This window comes from Prinia subflava, chromosome Z, assembly GCF_021018805.1.
Source record: "Prinia subflava isolate CZ2003 ecotype Zambia chromosome Z, Cam_Psub_1.2, whole genome shotgun sequence".
In the NCBI taxonomy this organism is placed as follows: Eukaryota; Metazoa; Chordata; class Aves; order Passeriformes; family Cisticolidae; genus Prinia; species Prinia subflava.
Genome location: NC_086283.1, coordinates 102,470,896 through 102,494,084, shown reverse-complemented (window position 1 = coordinate 102,494,084; position 23,189 = coordinate 102,470,896). Strand labels below are relative to the sequence as shown.

The 23,189-nt window shown below is 43.8% G+C and overlaps 1 protein-coding gene across 5 annotated transcripts in view; it reads left to right on the top strand.

Moving 5' to 3' along the window:
- The window catches only part of DYM (dymeclin), a 209,298-nt gene that overhangs the window by 167,402 nt on the left and 18,707 nt on the right, over positions 1 to 23,189 (top strand). For all 5 annotated transcript variants that reach the window (XM_063422109.1, XM_063422108.1, XM_063422105.1 and 2 more), the window contains one exon: positions 8,263 to 8,376. In XM_063422109.1, the coding sequence (XP_063278179.1) occupies positions 8,263 to 8,376 (114 nt within the window). The remainder of the gene's footprint in view (positions 1 to 8,262; positions 8,377 to 23,189) is intronic.

The following is a 23,189-nucleotide window of genomic DNA, read 5'->3' as shown; positions in this document are numbered from 1 at the left end:
CACAGAGAAACAGTCTTTGTTTTTGTGCTACAGCCAGAATGTTCTAACTGGTCTTGCTGTCCCTTGAAACAGTGGCAAATCATGTTAGTGTTACTCTACATTTTGCAGGGAACCATGTGGGCAGGATCTGAGAGGAACGAAAATGAGTTTCTGTCTCCAAGAGCCTACCAGACTTTTCTCTGCAGTGGTGCAGTGGGAGCTCCATCCTCACAGCTGTATGGGACCTGTGGATGTCTGAAATGTGGCTGTGCTTTACAAGGAGTCAGAACAAAAAATCTTAAAAGATATGGCTCAGAAAATTTCTAAACTGTATGTTGCTGAAAGCTGGGAGGATACACTCAAGGGGAGGATCGCCCTATTCTTGATCTGCTCTTATATTCTTATTTCTGCATCCATCCCAGCCTGCTTTCAGATAGACTAGCGAGCTGGCCAGGCTTCTTGTATGACCAAAGCTGGTTATTCAGAAGAGGATGGCTCCACCAACTCCCTGTGTATTGGGGAGCTGTGCTGGCCTTCAGGCTGCTGTGATCAATGACATTTTGTGGCCCAAATTGTGTAAATTGTAGGTGGAAATGGTTGATGTTGCGACTTTTGGTAGATGTTGGTAATGCAATAGTGGTGAACAAAAATTACCCTTCCGAAGCTCCCCAGGTATGTCTGCAGGGGCTCTGCTACATCCTGACCCCTCTCTTGGCACTTTCTCTGGTCATAAACAGCAAAGTAAGTTTGGATTATCTGCATCCATGCTGCAGTGGAACCAGGAGTGTAATTTTTGACAATGTAATTTAGTGACGGGACAAGGGGCAATGGCTTCCCACTGCCCAAGGGCAGGGTTAGGTGGGATATTGGGAAGGAATTCCTGGCCGGGAGGGTGACCAGGTGCCACAGGGTGCCCAGAGCAGCTGTGGCTGCCCCATCCCTGGAAATGTTCCAGGCCAGGTTGGATGGGGCTTGCAGCACCCTGGGATAGTGGAAGGTGCATTGGGATTGGTCTAGATGGCCTGTGAAGGTCCCTTCCAGCCCGAACCGTTCTGGAATTCTGTGATTCCAATCTTCTAGACAGCTCCAGAGATTCACGTGAGCAGTAGATGCCTGTTATGCTCTGGGTCACTCTGACATCCCTCTGCTCCAGCAAGTTCTGCCCACCAGTTGATGGAAGATTCTCTGACTGTAAACTCTACTCCAGATTCATATTTCATATCAAAATACTAACAGACAGTATGAAAATATTCAATTCTGCAGAAATCAGACCAAAATACAGAGCATGTGAAGTCTGTAATGAGTTCTGGACACCAGAACAGTTGCCAGTTTGCCTTGTCAACAATGTATAAAATTGATAAGATGTATAAAGACTTAAATGCTGATTATTTTTACTCTGTTGGACATAATGTACTCATCAACCAAAAGGCAGCATGGAAGAGGTGAAAAAGCTAAAAATTTGATGGATAATTAATTGGACAATGTACTGGGGGTGTAATAATGAGTAGTTGATGGTGCAAATAGAAAAAGGCATCTGCTGCCATTCTGTGTATGTATACAAGCAAAGAATAACCCAGAGGTGTCCTCTAAGCCTAATCCTGCTGGCAACATCTCAGCTGGATTACTCTGGGTTTAGAGTCACAGAATCATCCAGGTTGAAAAAGACTTTCAAGACCTTGAGTCCAACCATTCCCCTGTACTGCCCAGGCCACCACTGACCCATGTCCACAAGTGCCACAGCCACATGACTTTTAAACCCTTCCACAGACTGGGGACTCCACCACTGCCCTGGGCAGCTGTGCCAGGGCTGGACAGCCCTTTCCATGAAAGATTTTTCCCCAAAATCCAACTCCAACCTGCCCTGCCCTGTCCCAGCCTGAGGCCGTTCCCTCTCCTCCTATCCCTGTCCCTGTTCCCAGAGCCCCCCGGCTGTCCCCTCCTGTCAGGAGCTGTGCAGAGCCACAAGGTCCCCCCTGAGCCTCCTTTTCTCCAGGCTCAGCCCCTTCCCAGCTCCCTCAGCCTCTTCTGGGGCTCCAGCCCCTTCCCAGCTCCGTTCCTGCCCTGGACACGCTCCAGCCCCTCAGGGTCTCTCTTGTCCCCAGCACTGGAGGTGCCCCAGCAGTGCCAGCACAGGGGACAGGCCCTGTCCTGGGGCTGTGTCACACCATGGCTGGGACAGCCCAGGGGCCTCTTGCCCCCCTGGGCACCCCTGGGCTCACGCTCAGCTGGCACAATGAAAGAAATTCCAGATACAAATAAAGAGCTGTAGAAAACAGAATCTCTGAAGATGCTGATTTGCCCAAGGAAGGGCAAAGTGATGTGCTATTTTCAAATAAAATATTGCTGTGAAGGGAAATGGAATAACCTCTTTCACACACTTGTGGGTTCACAGGTCATAAGGAAAGACTTTTCCAAGGTTAGGAATAATGAAACACTGTGGTGGTTTTCAGGGACCTCTGGATAGCAGAGGTTTGGCAGCGTGGCTCTGGGGCAGAGGACAGACCAGCATAGGTCTGTAGGCACAGGTAGGAGTGGGGACACCTCTGCAGCCTCACCAGGGCTCAGACCAGAGCAGGAGTTGCCCAGGTTACCTTCAGTACAGACCTGGCCACAGTAACTCCGGGCTGTTCCTCAGGATTTGGACCATTCTGTTTAGTCTGGACATACACATAATCTCTGTGTGCTTCATCATTGAGGCAAAAATTAGGTGAATGTGTAGGGGTTATCAGTGTATTGACCACTTCTTATTGAAAACTACTTATTTGCCTCTGTATTTTAATAAATAATTTAAAAATCACCATTGCCAGCTGATTGGGAGCATATGGGAACCGTTAATGCTGTACAGAAGCAACTGAAATCAAAATACCTTCTGCTTCCTATTATTTTACTTTTAATTTTGGAAAACCATTTTAATAGGAGATAGTGCATCTTGTTTAGCTTAAACAGGATATTCTTCTTCTGAATGATGAACAAAGAGGAATGCTATGGGTTCCTCTTCTGGCCTTGTGCAGAAATATTTCAGCTGGGAGCTGTCTATGTGCCTCCACTTCAGAGGTGGTCTGTAATTTGGTCAGTCACCTCAGATATGTCAGGAATTTGGTGGAGACTCTTTGCTTATCATTCCTAAAGATGTGCTTGGTTCATGGCCACGGTGAGAACTCCTTGGCTTCCACTGCTCTCATATTTCCTACAAGCAAGCAACTGATACCAGGTGGTGGAACAGGCCTAACATGGAGCTACTAGAATTTTGTTTGCAAAATAGTCTGATAGACATCAGGAGATTGGCAGCAATGCCTTAGTGATGCAAAGGGCTCAATAGATGCAATTTCCTACAAGGAATTTAATTCTTCAAAGGCATTTTCCTGCTAGATTTTAAACTCAATCAAGTTGGCTTCGCTCTGGCATAGCAGCCCCTGTTGTAAGACCCACAGGACTTAAGAATTCAGTTTTTATGGCTTTCCTTAAAATGTCCTTAGAAAAACCTTAGAAAATCCTGCTGATTACCAGAGTCTAACTAAATACTCTAAGGATTTGGGGTTCTGGTGGGTTTGAGTTGGGGTGTTTTTGGTTGCTGTTTGTTTTCTTTGGGTGGGGGGTCTTTTTGCCTATGTTTTTTTCTCTTCACTCCTACACCCTAGGAGTGGAGAGCAGAATACCTGAAAAAGCTCACATATCCTTGAACATGCTCCTTATTTCATTCATTCATTCACAGTACTTCAAGTTTGCTGATTAACCTCTTGTGTTTCGCCTGCTATTGAATCACCTGAGGCAAATGTTTCATCCGTTCTTAAATCAGGAAGGGTTTTGCCTCTTATTTGCTCCAGGTATGACTACAGGATACCAAATGTAGCTGTGATTTATGTTTCCCTACAGAAGCTACTCGGTTGAAGTGCTAATCCTGTGGTACTTTACAGCAAGAGGTTTGTTTTCTTCTTTTCTTCTCCATTCAGTGTGCCATCAATACACCGTATTACTCTCCTAGGGGTGAATGTGGCTGGAAATAAAATACTCAAAGTGTTTCTTTCAATCACTTTCAAAGGGAAACAAAATTGACAAAAACAGGTTCAAAACTTACTCATTTTGTGCCAAGTGATTTTTTGTTCTGCCTGGCAGAACTGACCTTTGCAGTTACAGGCAGAGGAGGCAGCAATGTGTTGTACTGTTATTTTTAGATGGAGGAGAAGGAGAAGAGCTGTCATGTTCATTAGGCAGCTGCACTGCCTGGGCTGCTGCAGGCCTCACAGCACTTCAGCATCTGCTGACAGAATCCAAGTGGAGAAAACATCTTGCCCTTGATAGCTCTGCTGTTGGCATGCTGTAAAGGGAAATATTTTGTTACTTCAGCCTTGCAGCCCAATTGAAAACAATAGTAGGGTGAAATAACAGACGCTGTGGTTGTTCCCTCACTATCTCAAAAATAATCTCCCAAACCTAAAATATTGCCTTTAAAATGAAAAATGTTTCCAAATCATTCTAATACTGTAGTACTTTTAATCTCTGGCAATACCTTGTAAGTTTACTGTTCAGAAAACAAAAGGAGAAAGTGTGAGTTTCTCATGGAAAATTGATCTCTAGGAAGAAATTCTCACTGTGAGGGTGGGCAGGCCCTGGCACAGGGTGCCCAGAGCAGCTGTGGCTGCCCCTGCATCCCTGGCAGTGCCCAAGGCCAGGCTGGACAGGGCTGGGAGCAGCCTGGGACAGTGCAAGGTGTCCCTGCCATGGCAGGAGTGGCACTGGATGAGCTTTGAGGTCCCCTTAACCCAAACCATTCCATGAATCTATGATTAAAACCAGTTTTGGAAATCACTGCTAAAAAACTATCACTATGTTTTTGTACAGAAGTATTAATGGTACTTTAATGCAAATCCTGGCAAGGCCTGAGCTGGAGGTGGCCAAGCCAGGTCCCCGTGCCCATTGCACCACACGTCCGGGTACCTTCCACAGCCAGGATTGGACCCTGCACAGGGCAAGGCTCTCCATACAGCCACCTTTTCATCTGGACAGGGATCAGATATTCCTGGTGAGGGGTTGTATAATCCTGGATTAGCTGTGCCTTTTAATCTCTGTTAAGATGGAGGCCAGACTGGGGAGAGAGCTCTTAGAGTAGGGTATGTTCATGGAGAGGCCTTTCAGTGCTCAGCCTGACTAGGAAAAGGGTAATTCACAGCAATTTGTGGAGTTCCTTCTTACTCTTCTTTTTAAGCAGTCTTTGCAGGTGTTTTCTATTATAACTAAGGAGAGAATTAATTTTCAGAGTATCAGGAAGACGCTATCTCTCAGCCTTGTTTATTTGTACTAAGATCTGGGGTTTTTTCTATTTATAAAGTCATATGCTGAGTTGGTTTTAAAATGTACTAAAACTTGAAACTCAATACTATTCACCCAGTGTATTTTTTGCTGGTTCATTTTACTTTCAGTGGGACAAGGAAAATCTATTAATGTAAATCTATTAATTTTCATTTTTATTTTAAATTCACCTCTGTTACTGAAGTATAGAGGATAATGAAAGCTTTTTCAAAGGAAAAGGCTACTCTTCCTTAACATGATGTTGAGCTTTTATATTTTTATATCTGACTGGATTCGTAGGAAAAGAGAGACCCTCTGTTATGGAGCTTGGAGCTTGGGCATGAGGGATGTCATACTGGATGCTTCTTGGTTTATTCCTGATCTGGAGCTAATAAGAAAACACCTTCTGTAGGATCTCCTCTGGATAATTCATCTTCTTTTGTTTTTGCTTTTCTGTTTTCTTGCTTTGCTGGGATACTCATGGGTACCTCACTGTCTCATTGGGGTATTTTGTTGTCAGGGTCTAAATGAGAGGTACTTCATGTCTATATTGTTTGAAGTAGTAAGGCAAATAACTCCTAGAGATAAAAACCATTATTAAAGTAGATATTTTTAATTTTAGTCATCAACTACACATCAAAAATAGCCATTCTGAGTTCTCTAAAATGCTGACATAGCCTGAAAATGCTGTAAGCCTGTCTTGCTTTTGTTCTCTTGAAATACAACCCAAAGAAGATTAGTACCTTTACCACAAAAACATAAGTCTTTCAAAAACATGTTAAGATTGAAGGGTTTGACTTCCCAAAATAGGAAATGTCAGAATTGAGGGAGTCTCTGTGAGCTTCATTCATTTTTTTTACGTGTTTGCATTATGATGGTATTTTATCCTCCTTTTGGTTAAAAGCTAAATATTAAGTTTTGCTTTTGTTGTGGTTTAGCAGAACTTGAGCTAGCAAGGCAGTGCCACTGGGATGGATTCTCTGCAGGAGCCTGCCCTTGGCGAGGATGGGTTTCACCAGTGATTACTGACAACAGAGGAGTGTTGAAATGCAGGAAGATGGTTTTTTCTTTCAAAGTCTGCGGGCAACTTGCTTGTTCCTCTGTGAGCTATGTATCCTCCACCAGCAATTTGTCCCAAACTCTGTGCCAAAACCATGTCAGCCTCACTCAGAGGTCCTCGTGCTCTTTGCACAAGCTGTTTCTTGCTGGTTTACTCTGTTTTTTCTGGTCCTTCCCTCCAGCTCCTTTGCTTATGAACTCAGCACATCTTCCCAGTCCTGTTTGTTTCTAAGGATCAGAGATCACAGTGCTCCACCAGGTCCTTATCTCTAAGAATGTGAAAGCTACCTGCAGCATCTGCTAGAGGCACTGAAATTCTCCCTTTTTGCTCAAGTGTGGAGATAGTCGTAGGCACAGCACAGAAGATTAAACCTGAGTTTTCTCTTAACTGATTCCCTTACTTCTGTTGTTAGAAACAAAATAAAACAGGAGGAAAAAAAAGCCAAACACCACAATCCCATGACAACCCCAAAAAGCAATTTCCAGCAACTTTAGTCTGCCTCTGTCTCATTCATTTGGTGCAAGAGTTTCTAGAGATCCCAGCAAATCTTCCAGCTCAAAACAAGGGCTGGGCTTTCTGTGGGGGAAGTCACAAACAGGAACAACAAATTTGAATCTCACAGTAATCAAGCCATCAGCTGTCTTTGTTTTATGAACAGCAGCTGAGCTGGGAGGCATAATTAGGGTAATGGTTTCTGGCTCCAGCTGTGTCTCACTACAGAACAAAGAGAGCTCAGCAGAGATTTTGTAGTATAACACACTTTTCCCCCCTTCTGCTTGGGAGAATTATCCAAGATTACTTGATGGACTGGGACCGTGATTCAGATACAAGTGAACATCAGTATTTTTCCACAGAGTGTGTCAAAAGCTCACAGGATTTTGCAGAACCTACCATCAGCATTATGCTTGCCTCCAGCCCAGTGGTAGCCAGGTGCTGTGGTGTAGACAGGCTCTACCAAGTGCCTCTTGTGGTACTTCCAGAGGATTCTAAGTAGGTGCTGAAATTTTTCCCCAGACCCTTTTTGAGTTTTGAGTCCTGTATCCCCTGTGTGACTAAGGAGTTTTAAGGGATGGGGTTTGCAAAGTGTGTTCTCTTTGGATGAAAGGAGCTATAGAAAATGGAGGTTTTCTGATGTCCCACGTGGATAACTGCCAGTGGGATGTCTGCTTCTGGTGTGACCTAATGAGCTTGGAGAGAGATAAAAGTTACAGCCTGACCTAACTGAGTTCTAGTGTACAAGAACCAGCTGGGTCACAGAAGAGGGGTGGGAAGGGAAATACGGGGAAAATCAGCTTTGCCTCACCAGGGGGATGTCTGGAAGATGGGAGGGAATTAGCAGGATTCCTTGGGCCTAGAATCCAGGATGTGGAAGGTATGTGCAGCACTTGGGGTGGATATTGGTTAGAGGAGGAGCTTTAAGGACTTCCTTCCTACTATCCACTTGCTGTGGCTTTGAGTGCTACACAACTCCCAGGAAATGCAGTCTCTCATATTGGGATACTTAACAGTTGTCTTTAAGCCTTTTGTCCAGTTAAACTATAAAGATTTTACTTTAATGCTTTATAATGGAAGTAAGTTTCTAGCTCAAATCTAGCTCAAATGGGAAGACTGGAAGAACTCAAAAGCCTGATGGGTAGAACTGATAGAAAGAAATACAGGCATGTGTCAGTGCACAGTACTTGAAAATGTAAATTTATTAATTCAGCTGCGTTATATTGTAAAATCATCTGTGTGTTAAGAATAACTGCAGGAGGATGCTGAGAGTTGTGCTAACTTGACATTAACAAAGTCTCCCTGGCTGTGACACAAACAATAACGTGATTATTCTTTAAGAAGTGCAGATACAGCGGTGCCAAAAAAAGAAGATGACAGCTTTGTGTATAAATTGATCCAAAGATCTCCTCAATTGATTTATGTGCTGTGATGTTTCATTCCAGGTGATCAGCTTTTTCAGCTCCCGACTAGAGCAAGCTGGAGCTGAGCTGTCAGTGGAACGGGTTCTGGAAATCATCAAGCAAGGAGCTGTTGCTTTGCCCAAAGACAGGCTAAGAGTAAGTGCTCAAGACCTCATCACTTAAAGTATACTGCTCCTATCAATTACACATATATGCCCTTTATATCTGTAACTTCAAAAAAATCATCTCCCAGTAGTGACTGATAAGTGATTGCACTGTCGATTGCCATATGTGTATGTTTTCATTTAAATTCCTAATTTTGCTAAGTGTTTGGGTGAGTTTTTGTGATTAGTTACTAAATTGAAGCCTGCAGAGGAATTAAAATTTGCTGAAGCTAAGGTTTTCTTCATCATATCCTGAAGATGCAGGCTCCTCTCTCCATCTGTTGTTTAGTTATGCTGTAACCAAACACTGATAATTCTCTCTTTTGATTAATTTCTTTTTCTGTCTCTAGTGTTCTGCACCTCTGTCTGGGTCTATATTACATGGTATAAAGATAAATTTGTGGGGCTTTTCCTAAGAATTACACAACCTAGTGAAAATCAGTTCAGAACCTGTAAGTCTGGTCAACATGATGATGAGCTTTCTGTATAATCCTGAGCAGTCCCCTCCATTCCTTTCTGAGAACCTCTCAAATCTCTTGAGGGGTTTACCAACTTGACAGGTTTTGTGAGGCCAAAATCCATTAATGGCTGTGTTTAAATACTGCAGTAAAGAAATCTGTGTAAGTGGGTAAGTAAGCAAACGGGAGCTGTGTGTGTTTTTTAAACATGATGAATCTTGTTTCTCTGTTATGCCAAGTGTATTTTAAATACTGTCTGTTTTCTGCAGAACTGTTTTTGTTGCTACTCTGTGATAGGAGAGCGAGAGCACCATTTCTTTTGTGGTAACTTTAGTAAAATATCCTCTGATAAGGCACACCGAGTCCTTACAGCCACTGGCGATGGCTGGTAATTTATTTATATGCTGGTAATTCTAAAACACCCAGTGGGAATTTTCTAGCTGGCTGCTTATACTAATGTCTTTCCTGCAGTTCCCTGTGTCCCTGAGATGGCACATCTTCAGTCACTCAGACTGAATTCCTTCAGGAGAGGTTGGTCTGGAGTCCAAGTCCCGAGCCACAGTCCAGGAGTATCCTGAGAAACACCAGAGCAGTTGCTGGATCCAAATCCAGCCCTTCAGGTTGTCCTCTCTACGTGGTGATGCTGTGAATGCAGAGGAACACTGGAACTTTGGCTGTTTCTATGACAACTTGTTCTTAAGTGCAGATAATTAAAAGCTCTTAGTTTTGAGGCTACAGTGATTCCTTCTTGACACACAGCCATCACCAAGTAAATTCACTTCTTAGAAAAAAATGAAGGTTTTCTCATTACTGAGTGTGCGACATCGACTGACATGTCAGGCCACAATTTACAGAAATGCTGTTTCTGGAGTGAAATCCCATCAAGTTTCAATTTTCTGCACTAATGATACACAGTTTTCAAAATTATATATTTATATTGCCGCTTAAAGCTACAAACTAGCAGTTTTTGGCATGTGCCAAGCTCTGTAAGTCCTCACCAAACAGTCAAGTACTTCCAGTTTTAAGGATGCTTAGTCTTGCTTGGAGCACTTCCCTTTTCTCTGGAGCACTTCAGTTTCGGGACAGACTTACAAAGAGAATACAACCAGCCTGACACATCACTCTTCTATACTGACCACTTACACCTACTGGGTTTTGCCTTTTTGTTTTCCTTTGGTTTCTTCCTTTTTTTTTTTTTTTCCTCCTTTTTTTTTTTTTTTTTTTTCCTTTTTTTTCCTTTTTCATTATCTTTTTTAATACTTTTGCTGAGCAGCAGTTTGGCCAGAGCAGGTTACTTTTCCACGTAGAAAAAGTGAGAGTGACATTGTGGTGGGGTGTTTGTATAGATGTGTAGATATATATAGATATACACGTATGTATTGTCATGCATCATTTTGTACATGCAAATGACATCCTTCCCTTGCAGAGACAGTGATGAGGAGCAGCACGTTTCCCTCCTATAGGAATGGCCTTGTGAGTGTTTGTGCCCCTGTCCTTGTGCCTCCCTGCTGGGAGTCTCCCAGTTCCTCAGGTCTTCCCACTTCAGTCTCTGAGGTTTTCAGGGGAAGCTATTCTAAAGCTCGACAAGCTCCTATTAAGATCAGACTGAAGATATAGTTACACAATAACTCTGGCAACTCTGAGGCATTTCAGCAGCTAAATAAAGGAGAAAGCTTTAATCCTTATGTCTTTAATGACACTCTCTGGGCAAGTCTGGATGGGTGGGAGCAGCCCTACCCACACTAGCTTTGATTGCACCTTTCAGGGAGTTGTGCAGAGCCACAAGGTCCCCCTGAGCCTCCTTTTCTCCAGGCTGAGCCCCTTCCCAGCTCCGTCAGCCTCTCCTGGGGCTCCAGCCCCTTCCCAGCTCCGTTCCTGCCCTGGACACGCTCCAGCCCCTCAGGGTCTCTCGTCCTGGGGGCCCAGAGCTGTCCCCAGCACTGGAGGCAGCTTGTGCTCAGCCACTTTGGACAGTGTCTGGAGGAGCTGTGGACCTGTTACATCTGTGTTGACACAACCTGCACGTAATTCCAGTGTGCAAAGCTGTGGAGTTCAATCCCAAGAATATATGCATGTATATATATGTGTGTGTATATATGTATATATATATACCTCAGCTTTGCAGTTAATTGCTAACTAATTTTCAAGCCATCCTTGCCTTTTGCCACAGCATACTGAAGTGCTGTAAAGTACAAGAGACCCTGCAGAGATATTATTCCTGCCTCCTAGAAATAACCATCTTCAGCTGAAGCACTCTGGGGGAGGCAGTTGAGACAGGGATATGATTTGGAAAATGAGGGCTGAGGCAGAGCTTTTACTCACTCACTTCCCTGCAGCTCAGACAATGATGTTTTTTCTGGTGTGTGAGTACCTAATGTATGCACGGATGTTTTCAAGTGTATGTTTTCAAGTTGCTTATCTTGGCCTTTGTCGAGGAAGTGAGCATTCAAGAGGTGCTACATGCATTCAGGTTCTGAGTCTGTTGCTTAGCCCATAGTTCAAACATGAATCAATGTCAACTAAAAATAACAGCACTTAGAGCCATGATCCTCATCTGCATAATGGAGCTTATCAGTTTGGGAGCACACCCTGGTGCTCCTGCTCCCTTCCACTGTGGGAAGCAAAGTGAGCATGTGTGGTAGCAGTAGGTCATGGATAAATATATATATGTGTGTGTGTGTGTGTGTCTGTGTTAGGAAAGATACCCTGCATTTTCTTAGCAAATAATTATTGGGAAATGGGAGATCTAACTCAGATTTTCCTTCCAGTCCCGGAGCACTCTGACTGGAGACAAACAATATAATTAACATTATTTTAAGCATATGCTTTTAGCTATGTGCTGTGGAAGGCCAAGAAAAGTCCAAGCTGAGCAATTAGCCTTTTAGAAGACTTCTGCACAAACAGAGAGATAAAGGGCAGGTGCTGAAATCAAGAGCTGGTTATTTCTCCCTCAGTCTGTGGGAGGAGATAAATGAAGTTAATATGCCCAGGATGGAGGCAGAAGCCATGGCGTGGAGATAGAGCTGTCTCCTTCGCAGACGAGCAGCCCACAATCCAGGCTCCCTGCTATATTGCAGAGGCTTATTAAAGGCAATTTAGAGATCATAGTGATAGGTGAAAATTAGCCTCATTCTTTCTTTCTCTTTTTTTTAAAGTTCTCAGGCTACCTTCCTTCCCTTTGGTGAACTATCTGTACTTTCAGGATTAGGAGAGCGAGAGAAGCGGGACCATGTCTGGAGCCTGTGACTTATCTCAGGATTTCAAGGGGAGTTAGCCAGCAGATAAAAACTCTTCTGCAATAAGTGGGAAAACTTGTTTCAAATGCCAGCTAGTGACTGGAAGCTGACATTTCGTTTCATAGAATGATCACACTTGGGAGGCCACATTTAATGCTTTATAAAAGAAGTTCCCATTACCTAAGCCACTTAAGATGGAGATTTGTTTTTCATGAACATTTTCTGATCTGCTTGTGTTTTTCCCCTACTCCTTTTCTCCCCCAGTCAATTAGTATTTTGTCATCAGTGTGCACTCTGTCAGATGTTCTTTGTGTGCTGTGCAGACATGCCATTATGCCATCAACTCTCACGTTTTTCATATGGTACAAAATTTAATATTTATTGAAGTGCATTTGAGTTCGATGGGCATTAAAATTTCACAGAATATGTAAAAGGAGCAGAGGTAAAAGCCTTCAGTCTCTTGACAGAACAAGTTTCGCTTTAGGTGTTAAAAGCACTTCTCATAGGTTTCCCCTTGTATTAACAGTGTACTTTCAACTCCATCAGCTTCCATTTGTTTCACTGAAAGAAGCTGCTAATCACTGAGGCACCAGAGCACAGGGGAAGAGTAAATTGTCATGATGGTGATGGCAGACACTGCCTGGGAGGTGGACCAGGGGAGCTGGCACATCACCCTGGGAAAGCAGCACCAGCACCAGAAGCTCAGCTACAAAAAGTGTCATAAAAATAACATGGTTGTTGGCTGAGGTGGCAGTGAATTCAACAGGGGATGCCAAGCATAGGTGCTCTGGTGGAATCATAGAGTCTTTTATGTTGGAAAAGCCTTCCAAGACTACCAAGTCCCACCATTTCCCCAGCACTACCCAGATCACCACTAACCTATGCCCCCAAGTGTCACATCCACACAGCTTTTAAATCCCTGTGGGGATCGGGACTCCAACGCTGCCGTCAGCAACCAGGGATTGACAGAGCTTTATGTGAAGAAATTTTCCCCAGTAATCTGCCCTGCCCTGTCCCAGCCTGGGGCCGTTCCCTCTCCTCCTGTCCCTGTTCCCAGAGCCCCCCCGGCTGTCCCCTCCTGTCAGGAGCTGTGCAGAGCCACAAGGTCCCCCCTGAGCCTCCTTTTCTCCAGGCTGAGCCCCTTTCCAGCTCCCTCATTGCTCCCCATCAGACCTGTGCTCATGGGAAATCAGAAATCAGGAATGGCCGTAAAAGAAAGTGCATATGGAATCTCCAAAACCAAAGGAGCCTAAAGGATTTCTTGGCTGGGGTACTGAGCTCTCTTTGGTAGAATTTTCCTACTTCTGCAGATGCTCCTCTCATGGAGGAGACATCATCTATTGAGCAGTCAACGGGGTCATCACACCTGCAGAGAGACAGGACATGGGCAGCCCTGCAGAGCACCCCAGGGGAAAGGAAATCAGTGGTGTTTCATATATATGCACCCTGTTGATCCAAAGAAACCATCCACTGCCCCATCTTATGTTGGAATTGCTCCTGATTACATTTTTTTTCCCCACAATCCTGGTGTCTTCAGTCTTAAGTGGCTATTTGGCCACAGCAAGGTGCTGGATTCAGGATCCAGACCAGTGGTCTTTAATAATCCAAATTAAACCTTGGGGCAGATCTGTAACTGCTTTAAAAGCTATGTGCAGCTTTCTTGTGTTTATTTTACTGCTGTAACACTTTCACTGCTGTGAAATTTTGGGGGGAAATGGTGCACAAATTAACTCTTTGTGACACCATAAATGGGTAAGTAGGGACAGAGGAGTTACAGAGACCAGCAACTCCTTTACAGAGCTCCAGGGCACAACACTAAGCAAGAGAGACAGAAAACTTCCTTAAAAAATAAATTCATCCAGTTCTTCCTGATACTTATCTTTTTTTTTTTTTTTTTTTCCCGGCTCAAAGGTCAAAGTTCTTGTTACAGTGGAAGCTGATTGTGTCTAATACATCCTTAGGTCTGATGCTAGGCAGGCGTCTACAACACAGACTTCCTTTTGCTGACCCTCAGCTGCTGTTAACCCTTACCCTGAAGAAGATCAGATTAGTGGCAGAAGTGTAAGAAAGTTTTAAACAAAGTGCTCTTTGGGCCTTTCCAGAACACTGACCATATGCTAAGAATAAGAGTATTTATGGATTGTATATTTCCTTCTGACAATTTATACCCTCAATTAAGATGTCAGACTTCCCTGCTTCCGTGAGCTGACCTGTAAGTGATGGACAATAACTCATGTTTCTTTTGAAGGCATTTGTTTTAGAGGTCGGCTTCTCAGAGACCTCGAGTAGAGAAGAATATACTCTGCGTCCCTCGAGAAATATTATTTTGGGTAATCAAAATTCCAGGGGGAAAAAAATGATCTTGAAAGTTTTGATGGGCTTTGTGGTCAGAAAATAACTTATCATTGTGAAACTGTGAGCAGTCGAAGACATGTCTGCACTCAGCTGACTCTGGCTAATCTTACAGTGGGATTATAAACCTGTCTGTCTGTCTGAGCCAGGGAAAACCCTTATGCAGGTGCTTTTCAATTAATGTAAGCCTCACTACTTAAATTGGTGAGAATGAGTTGAAACTAAACTGAATGACACCGCTTTATAATAAGTATGTCCAAGCAGGAGTTTCTATCATTTAAATCTGCTTAATTAAATGGTGCAAACTTGTGTGTAGGCAAGATCTAAAGTATGTGAAAAATACTATGGAAAAACTGTGATTATTATAGTGCTTGAAGTGAGATACTTGCTGACATAATGCATTGTATGGGAATTCTTGGCTTGGCAGTTTGAAACCTTACAGGAAGAAAAATAACGGCATCATCCCAGGAGGGAATGAAGGCTTTGGGGGTTTAATTCAGAAATAAATACCACCCTCACTTTGAAGCATTAATATGATAATCCACAGAAATGTGACTCTAGTAGGAAGTAGAGTTCAGTAGCTAGTTAGAATACATAACATCTTAACAAAAAAAATCTCTTATGTGCCTGGCTGCTCCAACACTGAAAATGCCCATGGCCAAAGTAAATTCACTGCCACCTGTGGATTGAAAGCCATGGGATCACAGAATCCTTTAGGTCAGAAAAGCCCTCTAAAATAAATTCCCCCAAGGTGGCCACCACTAACTCATGTCCCCAGGTGCCACATCTACATGGCTTTTGAACACTTAAGTGTTCAAAAGTCTTTCAAATGTGATGAGTCCTGTTGTTCCATGGTTAAAAGTGGATTTTAGCAGTGTTTAGGTAGCCTTGTTTGTAGCCACGTGTAATGCAAATACAGCTGACGCTGGATTGAATACTAACAACACTTCATTTTCAGAAGCATCCTTCAGGTAAAATGGAAGGAATCAGTTAACTTGGAGACTTTAAGGAGAGAGAAAAAAATTCTACTGCAATGTAGTTTGACTTGAAACTTCTATCCACAGAACTTCATATTGCTGAACTCAAAGTGTTTGAAATGTTACCATAGGCTGGCAGTGTTGGTGAGTCATTTATCAAGCATATTTATTTATTTTTCAAAGTTTGGTTTAATATTTTTATATGAAAAAACCCCTAACAAAAACTCTTCATACAATTACCCATTCCCATAAGTGTTTGCATGGATTTTGACTGTCACACATGTCAAGATTTGGGTTTCTTTGGTGTGGTGTAAGATGAGTCCCTTTGCATACAAGGTCTTGGTATTATAAAACACAGCTGAGTGTTTTATCTGCCTGAGTGTTGCCAGCCCTAGCAGCAGTGGTGTGCACCGTGGCACTCACAGCCTCTCCCTGGCACTCCCAAGGAGAGTTCACTCACCCTGTAACCAACACCATATTTACATGTTACTCCTAAGGCTGTTTGAAAAGGGGATGTGCTTTCCACCTTTCTCCAGCTGGGTTACAAGTGTGAAAATTATACAGTATCACAGTCTTTAAATTATTTTTGTAGCATTACGGGGAAAGGGACAAAAAAGAAAACCACCAAAAATCACCCCTCAAATGATTCCAGGAGACTAAATTTTTCAAATGTGAACGCTTCTGAGAACCCAAACAAGTTAGGTTTGCTTTTACACGGCAACTGTCAGTCAGCTTTGGGATTAAAACCAGCTTTTTAACTTGAATTTACTTCAGTGGTTATAAATTCTTTCATGGGGGCGGAGAAAAATAAACAGTAATTTTTGGCATTGTTGACTAGAACAAGAAAAAAACCCAGCTATTTTATTTTGCTTGTCTGCCTGGCACACAGTTAAAAACATATTAATGCTCTTCTGACACCTCCCTATTGAAGAGTATTATAAACATCACTGCAGCATCAACATAGGAAAAAAAAGCATTAGCAAACTTTGGAGTCTCTGATCTTTAAACTGTTTCTCACGTAATATCAGTTTCTTATTGTAAATCACCCAAAAATGCCTTTGAACGGAAAATAGTAATCCTGCTTTCAGCTTAGACCACTTGTGTAAAGTTTGCTTCAGAGATGAAGAATAAACTGAGCTCTTCAGTCTGGTTTTCTTCCTAGTCACTGAAGCATTCCTTTCCATGGGGAAAATCCTGCTTCCACCGGGTAGCTTTGCTGATGGCTCCCACATTCTCAAGGTTGTCAGGCTGTATCTTCGTGCTTAGGAGATGGGACCAGCCAAGATGTGAGCAGGGCACCAGACACACCCCAAGGCTGTGTGTGTCCCGTGGTGGGGAGTGTGGTTCACAGTGACTGGTGTTAGTTAGGAGGAGAGAGGGGCTGTGCCTCATGCTGCCCTGCCCTCTCCCTGGTTTCCTGGGCTGCTGCTCTGCGGGAATTTCACTGATTGGTAGCTCAGAAAGCAGAGCTGGTGCCATGGTCAGCAGCCTGCTGAGAATCTCCCCTCATGAGAGCTGTTTCTGCCTGTGCTGTGTGTGAACAGAGCAGCAAAACTGGGCCTGTGAGCTCGTGACCTCCAGCCACCTCAGCTGGAGTGGATTGAGAGGAGCAGCTCAGGGAGCAATGGGATGGAGGTAGAGCTTTGTCAGCAGGTGCACAGTCAGCTAGAAGAAGTTGGGAGTGACTCGGGTTACCCACATCAAATCCATCAGCTTTTGCGCACTCCCATCTTGAATAGTTTGCATTTTGTCACCCTTCTTGGTGAATAATTTCTCTTACACAGGTTACAATTCAAATAAGACTGATTCCTGAACCCCTTCGATGTACTTTGACTGTTGGTTTTAAGTTTAGGTTAGGTATTGGGTAAAAATTCTTGGCTGTGAGGATGGACAGGCCCTGGCACAGGGTGCCCAGAGCAGCTGGGGCTGCCCCTGCATCCCTGGCAGTGCCCAAGGCCAGGCTGGACAGGGCTGGGAGCAGCCTGGCACAGTGGAAGGTGTCCCTGCCCGCAGCACCAGGTTGGAACAGGATGAGCTTTAAGATGTCTTGCAACTCCAACCATTCTGCAAATCTATGATAGAAACACTAATCCTTCAGTGCTGGGCTTTGCTGGTGTCAGCCAGCCTGTGGCACTCCACACCTGCAGTGTTACCCTCCACTTTCATGCCACATGGTGAAGAGAGCAGGAGGAAGTTTTCTTGCTGCAGCATTCCTTGCTCCTTACGCAATTCTGTGCATGGAGTTGTCGCAGCATTTGGTGGAAGCATAGCAGCAGCCCAAAAGGGATCAAGGATGCTTTAAAGGCGGCAGAGCTGTGAATATCAAAAACCTCCAAAGAGTAGCAGATCTTTTTTGTAACTCCTTCAGGTATTCCCATGGCTTTTCTCATTTGGGGTTTAAAGCGTGCATTAATTAACGTGAGTTAAGTCAGGCAAGGAGCGGCAGGAAAGGGGAGTTTGTTTGGTCTACGTGCGGGTGTTATGTCTGACACAGTGCTCTGGTGTTCCTCCAAGGCCACGTACCTTGTTTGCAAACCTGTGCAGATAGGGAATGTAGAGAACTGTCATTCTTTTCTGCTGTTAGCTTGTGTTTGTCACAATGAGCAAAAGCACCCAAGATCCCAGCAGAGGAATGAGCAGTGATGCTGTGATAAAGGACAGGCTCAGCCGAGCCTGTGGCATTTTCTGTAGGAGCAAGAAAGAATTGTCCTGGGATTTCCAAAGAACTAGGACATGCAGTAAAACTGGATTCACACATGTTGAGAACAAGCATAATATTTCTTTAGCTTCTCCACCTTCCTATTTATTATTCTGTTTTTCAGTGATGGGATATTGTGCATCCCAGTAAACTCCAAACCCACAGTACTTTCTCCCTGTCACCAGGACATCTGGTTGTGCTGGGTGAGCTAATCAATTGCAGACGTCCTTGCTATTATAAGCCTGCAAGCCACTTGAAAACTTACCCAAGATTTTGGTAATGAAGGGCCTGATGTTATTATTTGAGCTTTTTCTTTTTCCTTTTAACTTCCCTTCAGGGGTCATCAGACTGGCAGTATTTTTTTTGTTTTTACAAGCTAAAATTTTAGACTTTTGAAAGTTCAATTCTGTGTGTGTCAAGCTACTTGAATTTCCTGTAAAATGTTGGTTGTTGTGAATTGATTTGTAGTAATATGAAAGTGAACAAACATTCAGGTTAACTGTCTCAGAGAAGTTGGTATTTAAATAGATCAGAAGCTCAGGGCTGATCTTGGCTTGAGGCACATTGTCATTTTGTGATTAGAGCTGATGTTTACTGTTAACATTCAATAAGACTATTAGTCACATTTATGAAGATAACTTTAAATAAACGAATTTGTAGCTGGAAATGAGGAACGGTTTAGAACTTGAGAGTGACGTTCAGCTCTGGAGGCGACGCACCCTAGAGCTCCGATTGAAAACCCCTCCTTCAGAGCCTCACTGATGCCAAAATCTAACCAATAACGAATGATTTATCATTCTGTATTTGGCTTTTTCCTGTTGGAAGGGTGGGGACGAGATCCTCCACTCCAGAATACCGAGTCACTCCTAGCGCTTGGCTCTGGAGCACATAAACAACGCGCACTGTTGCAAGTCCCATCCCCACGCTCGCATTACCCTGCCGTGTGTTCTCAGAGTTCCTGGAGCCTGATGTCAGGCTGGGGCCGGTGCATTTTGTGATTTTGTAATTTTTCTGGGCTCTCCCGTGCGGCTGGGGCCGGTGCATTTTGTGATTTTGTGATTTTTCTGGGCTCTCCGTGCGGCCGTGCCGCGGCCCGGGCTCGCAGCGCCGGCGATGCGCTGGTGCCGCTCGGCTGGGCGGCGATAAGCACAGAGACAGTCTGGCTCCTCGCAGGAGCCTCCCGGTCATGTCTGAGCGCTCGGCAGTTCCCAAAGCCTCTGGCTGACTTTCCCCTGCGGACCGTTCATTTATCAGGAAATGGAATTGGTTACAGGATTTCGCGCGCTGCCAAACCCCACTGACGGAATCGGCCCGTTGCTGCTCTCAGGAGTAGGAAGAATGTGTTAACTCTTTGTGCCTGGTGCTTGTTTTTAGTGCTTCTGCTGAAAAAAAAGCCAGGTTCCTTCCTGCTTTTAAAGGTCTCTGGAAATTGCTGACACACTCTCACCCTTTTTGAATATACTACTAATGCAGGATAATTTTGTCTATTACATTTAGCATCACAGCTACCACTGTCTTTATAAATACTATTTTGGGGCAATTGAATTATGTTAATAAGAGATTTGCCTACTGAATTCAGTGTATTCTTGCTTCAAAAAATGGCTTATGAATTAGAGGAGTGAAAATTAAGATTTATTAAAAACATAAACAGTGCTTTTTTGTTTAGGGGAGGCTTTAAAGCCTAAGTTAGACATATAACTTATACATAACTTTTAGGAGCTTAACCAGAATTGAATAGAAATGTGTCTTTAATTATGTATATAGGATGACAACAAAAAAACCAAGTGCAGTTCTTTCTGAGTGTGTTGCTGGTTTTGCATCTAGTTACAAACCCAGCTGTGTAGTGGCAAGATAAACACCACTCTTTTTAGATGCTGTTTGGAGGTCGTTGTCTTTCATTATGGATCAAGTTTTCAGCAAACTTTAAAAAACAAAGGCACTTTTAAAAATGCAAATGTGTATTTTTTTTGTGACTCAACAGACTCAGCAGACTCCAGGCTGCTCTGAAGTTTGCAGAGGGCAGAGCTGGTTGTCAATCACAGAACCATCTGGGTTGGAAAAGCCCTCTAAGACAATCAAGTCCAGCTGTTTCCCCAGCACTGCCAAGGCCACCACTGACTCCACTGACGGGGATGAGGGCTCCACCACTGCCCTGGGCAGCTCTGCCAGGGCCGGTCCACCCTCTCAGCCAAAAAGTGTTTCCTAATACTCAACCTAAACATGAGCAAATTCTCAATTGTGCAAGTTACACTGAGAAACAAAGAGCCATTTTGGCTTTAGTAATTTATTTATATTGACAGGAGATACTCCTGCGGATTTTTCATTTCTCCAGTGGTCAAAATCTGACCATTAAGACCCTCTAATATTGCCCCTAATCAGCTGAGCTCACTCCTTTTGCAGTACTGTTTCTGTGTCACACGCTGTGTCCTTGTGTTTAGGAGGGGATGGAGAAATGGCCATTTGCAGGTTGTCTGCTGGTGGATGCAGGTGTCTGTTCCTGTACCACTTGAATCCTATCAGTTTGTGCAACGATGCCTCTTGTAACACATCACTCTGTTTTAATGCAATCAATGGCTGTAACCTCCCATGTATGAAATTACAAAGCCCAGAGGTAAAGCTCAGTGCACATATGGTAATTATTATGTCTGGAAGTGGTTGCTGCATTAATTGATAGCAGTACCAAGTAATGCAGTGTCACTTAATTTCATTGCTTCTTATACAAAAAACTTGTAAACAGAATTTTTGCTGTCTAATATGGCAGAGTGTTTTTTCTCCTTTTTATTACGAGTAAATCACTGTGAAAGTATTTAGAGCTCTCTTAGCTCATTCAGCTTCGTGGCAATTTGTGATCCTTTGTTCCCTAAACAAAAAGTGGCTGAAAACAGCTCCTCCACAACTGTGGAAGCACCACCTAAGCCTCATCTGTGCTCTCTGAGACGTGGTTAGTTACAGGAATCCTCCTGGGGCTGGTGAGGGACCCTGCTCATGGCCTGCATCCTGCGAGCCTGAGCCACTGCAGGGGAGGACAAGTGGGTGATTTGGCCTCATTACTGACATAACTGGGGCTCACAAAATTCAGGTGTTTTCCAAGCTGTGTCTGCAGCTCAAGTTCATGTAAAAATATTACAAATTTAGCGTTTCTTGCTTTTAAAAATTTGTGGTTTGGTAGTATAAATGTAATTTTCCATTTTAAACTAGTGTGTCACAAATAGTCCTGAGGATCTCAGAATGTGGGTCCTTTCCACTGTGAACCAGGAAAGCCACGATGGCTGAGGTCTGTGCATGCTTGGAGATCCCTCATTCTGTCAGCGAGAGGCTGATGGTGATCAAGACCATCAGAGTGACACTCAAATCCGCTTGCATTCTCTGTTGAAAAATGAGTGAACTTGTCACAATCCCAAAAAGATCTTCACTGTCATCTGGGGAAGCTCCAAATAGTTTAGAACCAAACCAATGGTTTGGGTTGAAAGGGACCCTCAAAGCTCATCCACTCCCACCCCCTGCCATGGCAGGGACACCTTCCCCTGTCCCAGGCTGCTCCCAGCCCTGTCCAGCCTGGCCTTGGGCACTGCCAGGGATGCAGGGGCAGCCACAGCTGCTCTGGAAAATCTGAGCCAGAGCCTCACCTTTCTTCAATTTTCTTAAATACATACAAGATGAAGAACAGGCTGAAAATTACTATTTTGGAGTGATAGGTACTAAAACCCTGTCATATAAGTACAAATGTAATGTAGGAAAGCTTTACATGCAGGGTTCTCAGAAGCACTGGCGAGGGTTTCACTGGCATCAGGGTTATAGTGGCAGTTGTAGTTTTAAAATCAAATATATTATCTGCTTTTATTCTCTCCTTCATGTCTTACTTGTAGTTAGGTTACAGTTCACTAGGAAAAATGCATCCTGTTCGTACAGAAGGCTTGTTTATCTTACAGAAATCCAGGGAAGCACATTTCATTCCAGGGTGAAGGAATGCATCAGAGATGGGTATTGCACAAGAATCCAAGGTAGCCTGGGAGGGTGGTGCTTGGGTGAGTGACTGGAGTGCAGTGATTCTGCAGTTCAGGAATGAGAGGCATTGGCCAAGAGGAGGATGAAGGGTGGGCTAGCACAGGACACTCCTATTCCCAAGCTGCTGTCTGCATGGAGACCAATATTTACATGGAGGCTTAACGTCTGTCCCCTCCACCCCTGAAAATCATTCCAGTTACCTTCTGGAAGCTGCATTCTGGATTCAGTCACTTCATTCCCAAGTCATTGCTTTCTTTGCAAAGCTCAACAATTGCACTGAAATGAAATCACCTTATCCTGGAGTTGCCACAGCTGCTTCCAAAGAGCTATTCCATAATACTGTTAAGCAGGTCAGTTTCCTGCAGAAGGCTGGGCAGTGTTTTGGCTATCCCAAGCCGGTTAAAAAAGAAAAAAAAAAAAGTTTAAACAAAAATGTGCAGACAACAAGGTCCTACCTGCCCAGCCAGGACTTCCATGGACTAAGTAACAGTAACAGTTGAATTGTATAAATGCAAATGTAGTAACATTAATACAGTATCTACTGTGATTCTGAGACTTAATTCTTCAAACCAGTAAAATGGAAAAGGGAAAATACACCAATTCCAGCAGCAGGTTGATCAGCAGTGCAGGAGTTTGCTGTTTCTCTCCCGTGGTTGTCTTCACCTTGCCATCACTTGAATTTCCATCAGTGCTTTGAGGAGCTCTAACTGCACAGCCCTGTACCCAGATGAGCTGGATGATGCCTCAGCCTTGGCTGTGGCACTCTGTGGGTTGTAATTAACTGGCTCCCATTAAGGCAACAGATGAAAATTCATGCAGTTACATGCAAAAGCTTTAGAAGATGAAATAGTGTCTTGTAACAAGAGGTGTTAAAGGAGGTTTTGTTTCTTTGTTCACCCAAGACAAGTGTAAGAGTTTTAATTTAAAAGAAGGTAGATTCAGAGTAAGGTGTAAGGAAGAAACTTTTTGTGATGAGGGTGGTAAAATACTGGTACACATTGCCCCGGGAGGTGAAGGATGTGCCATCCCTGGCAGTGCCCAAGCCCAGGCTGGACAGGGCTGGCAGCAGCCTGGGTCAG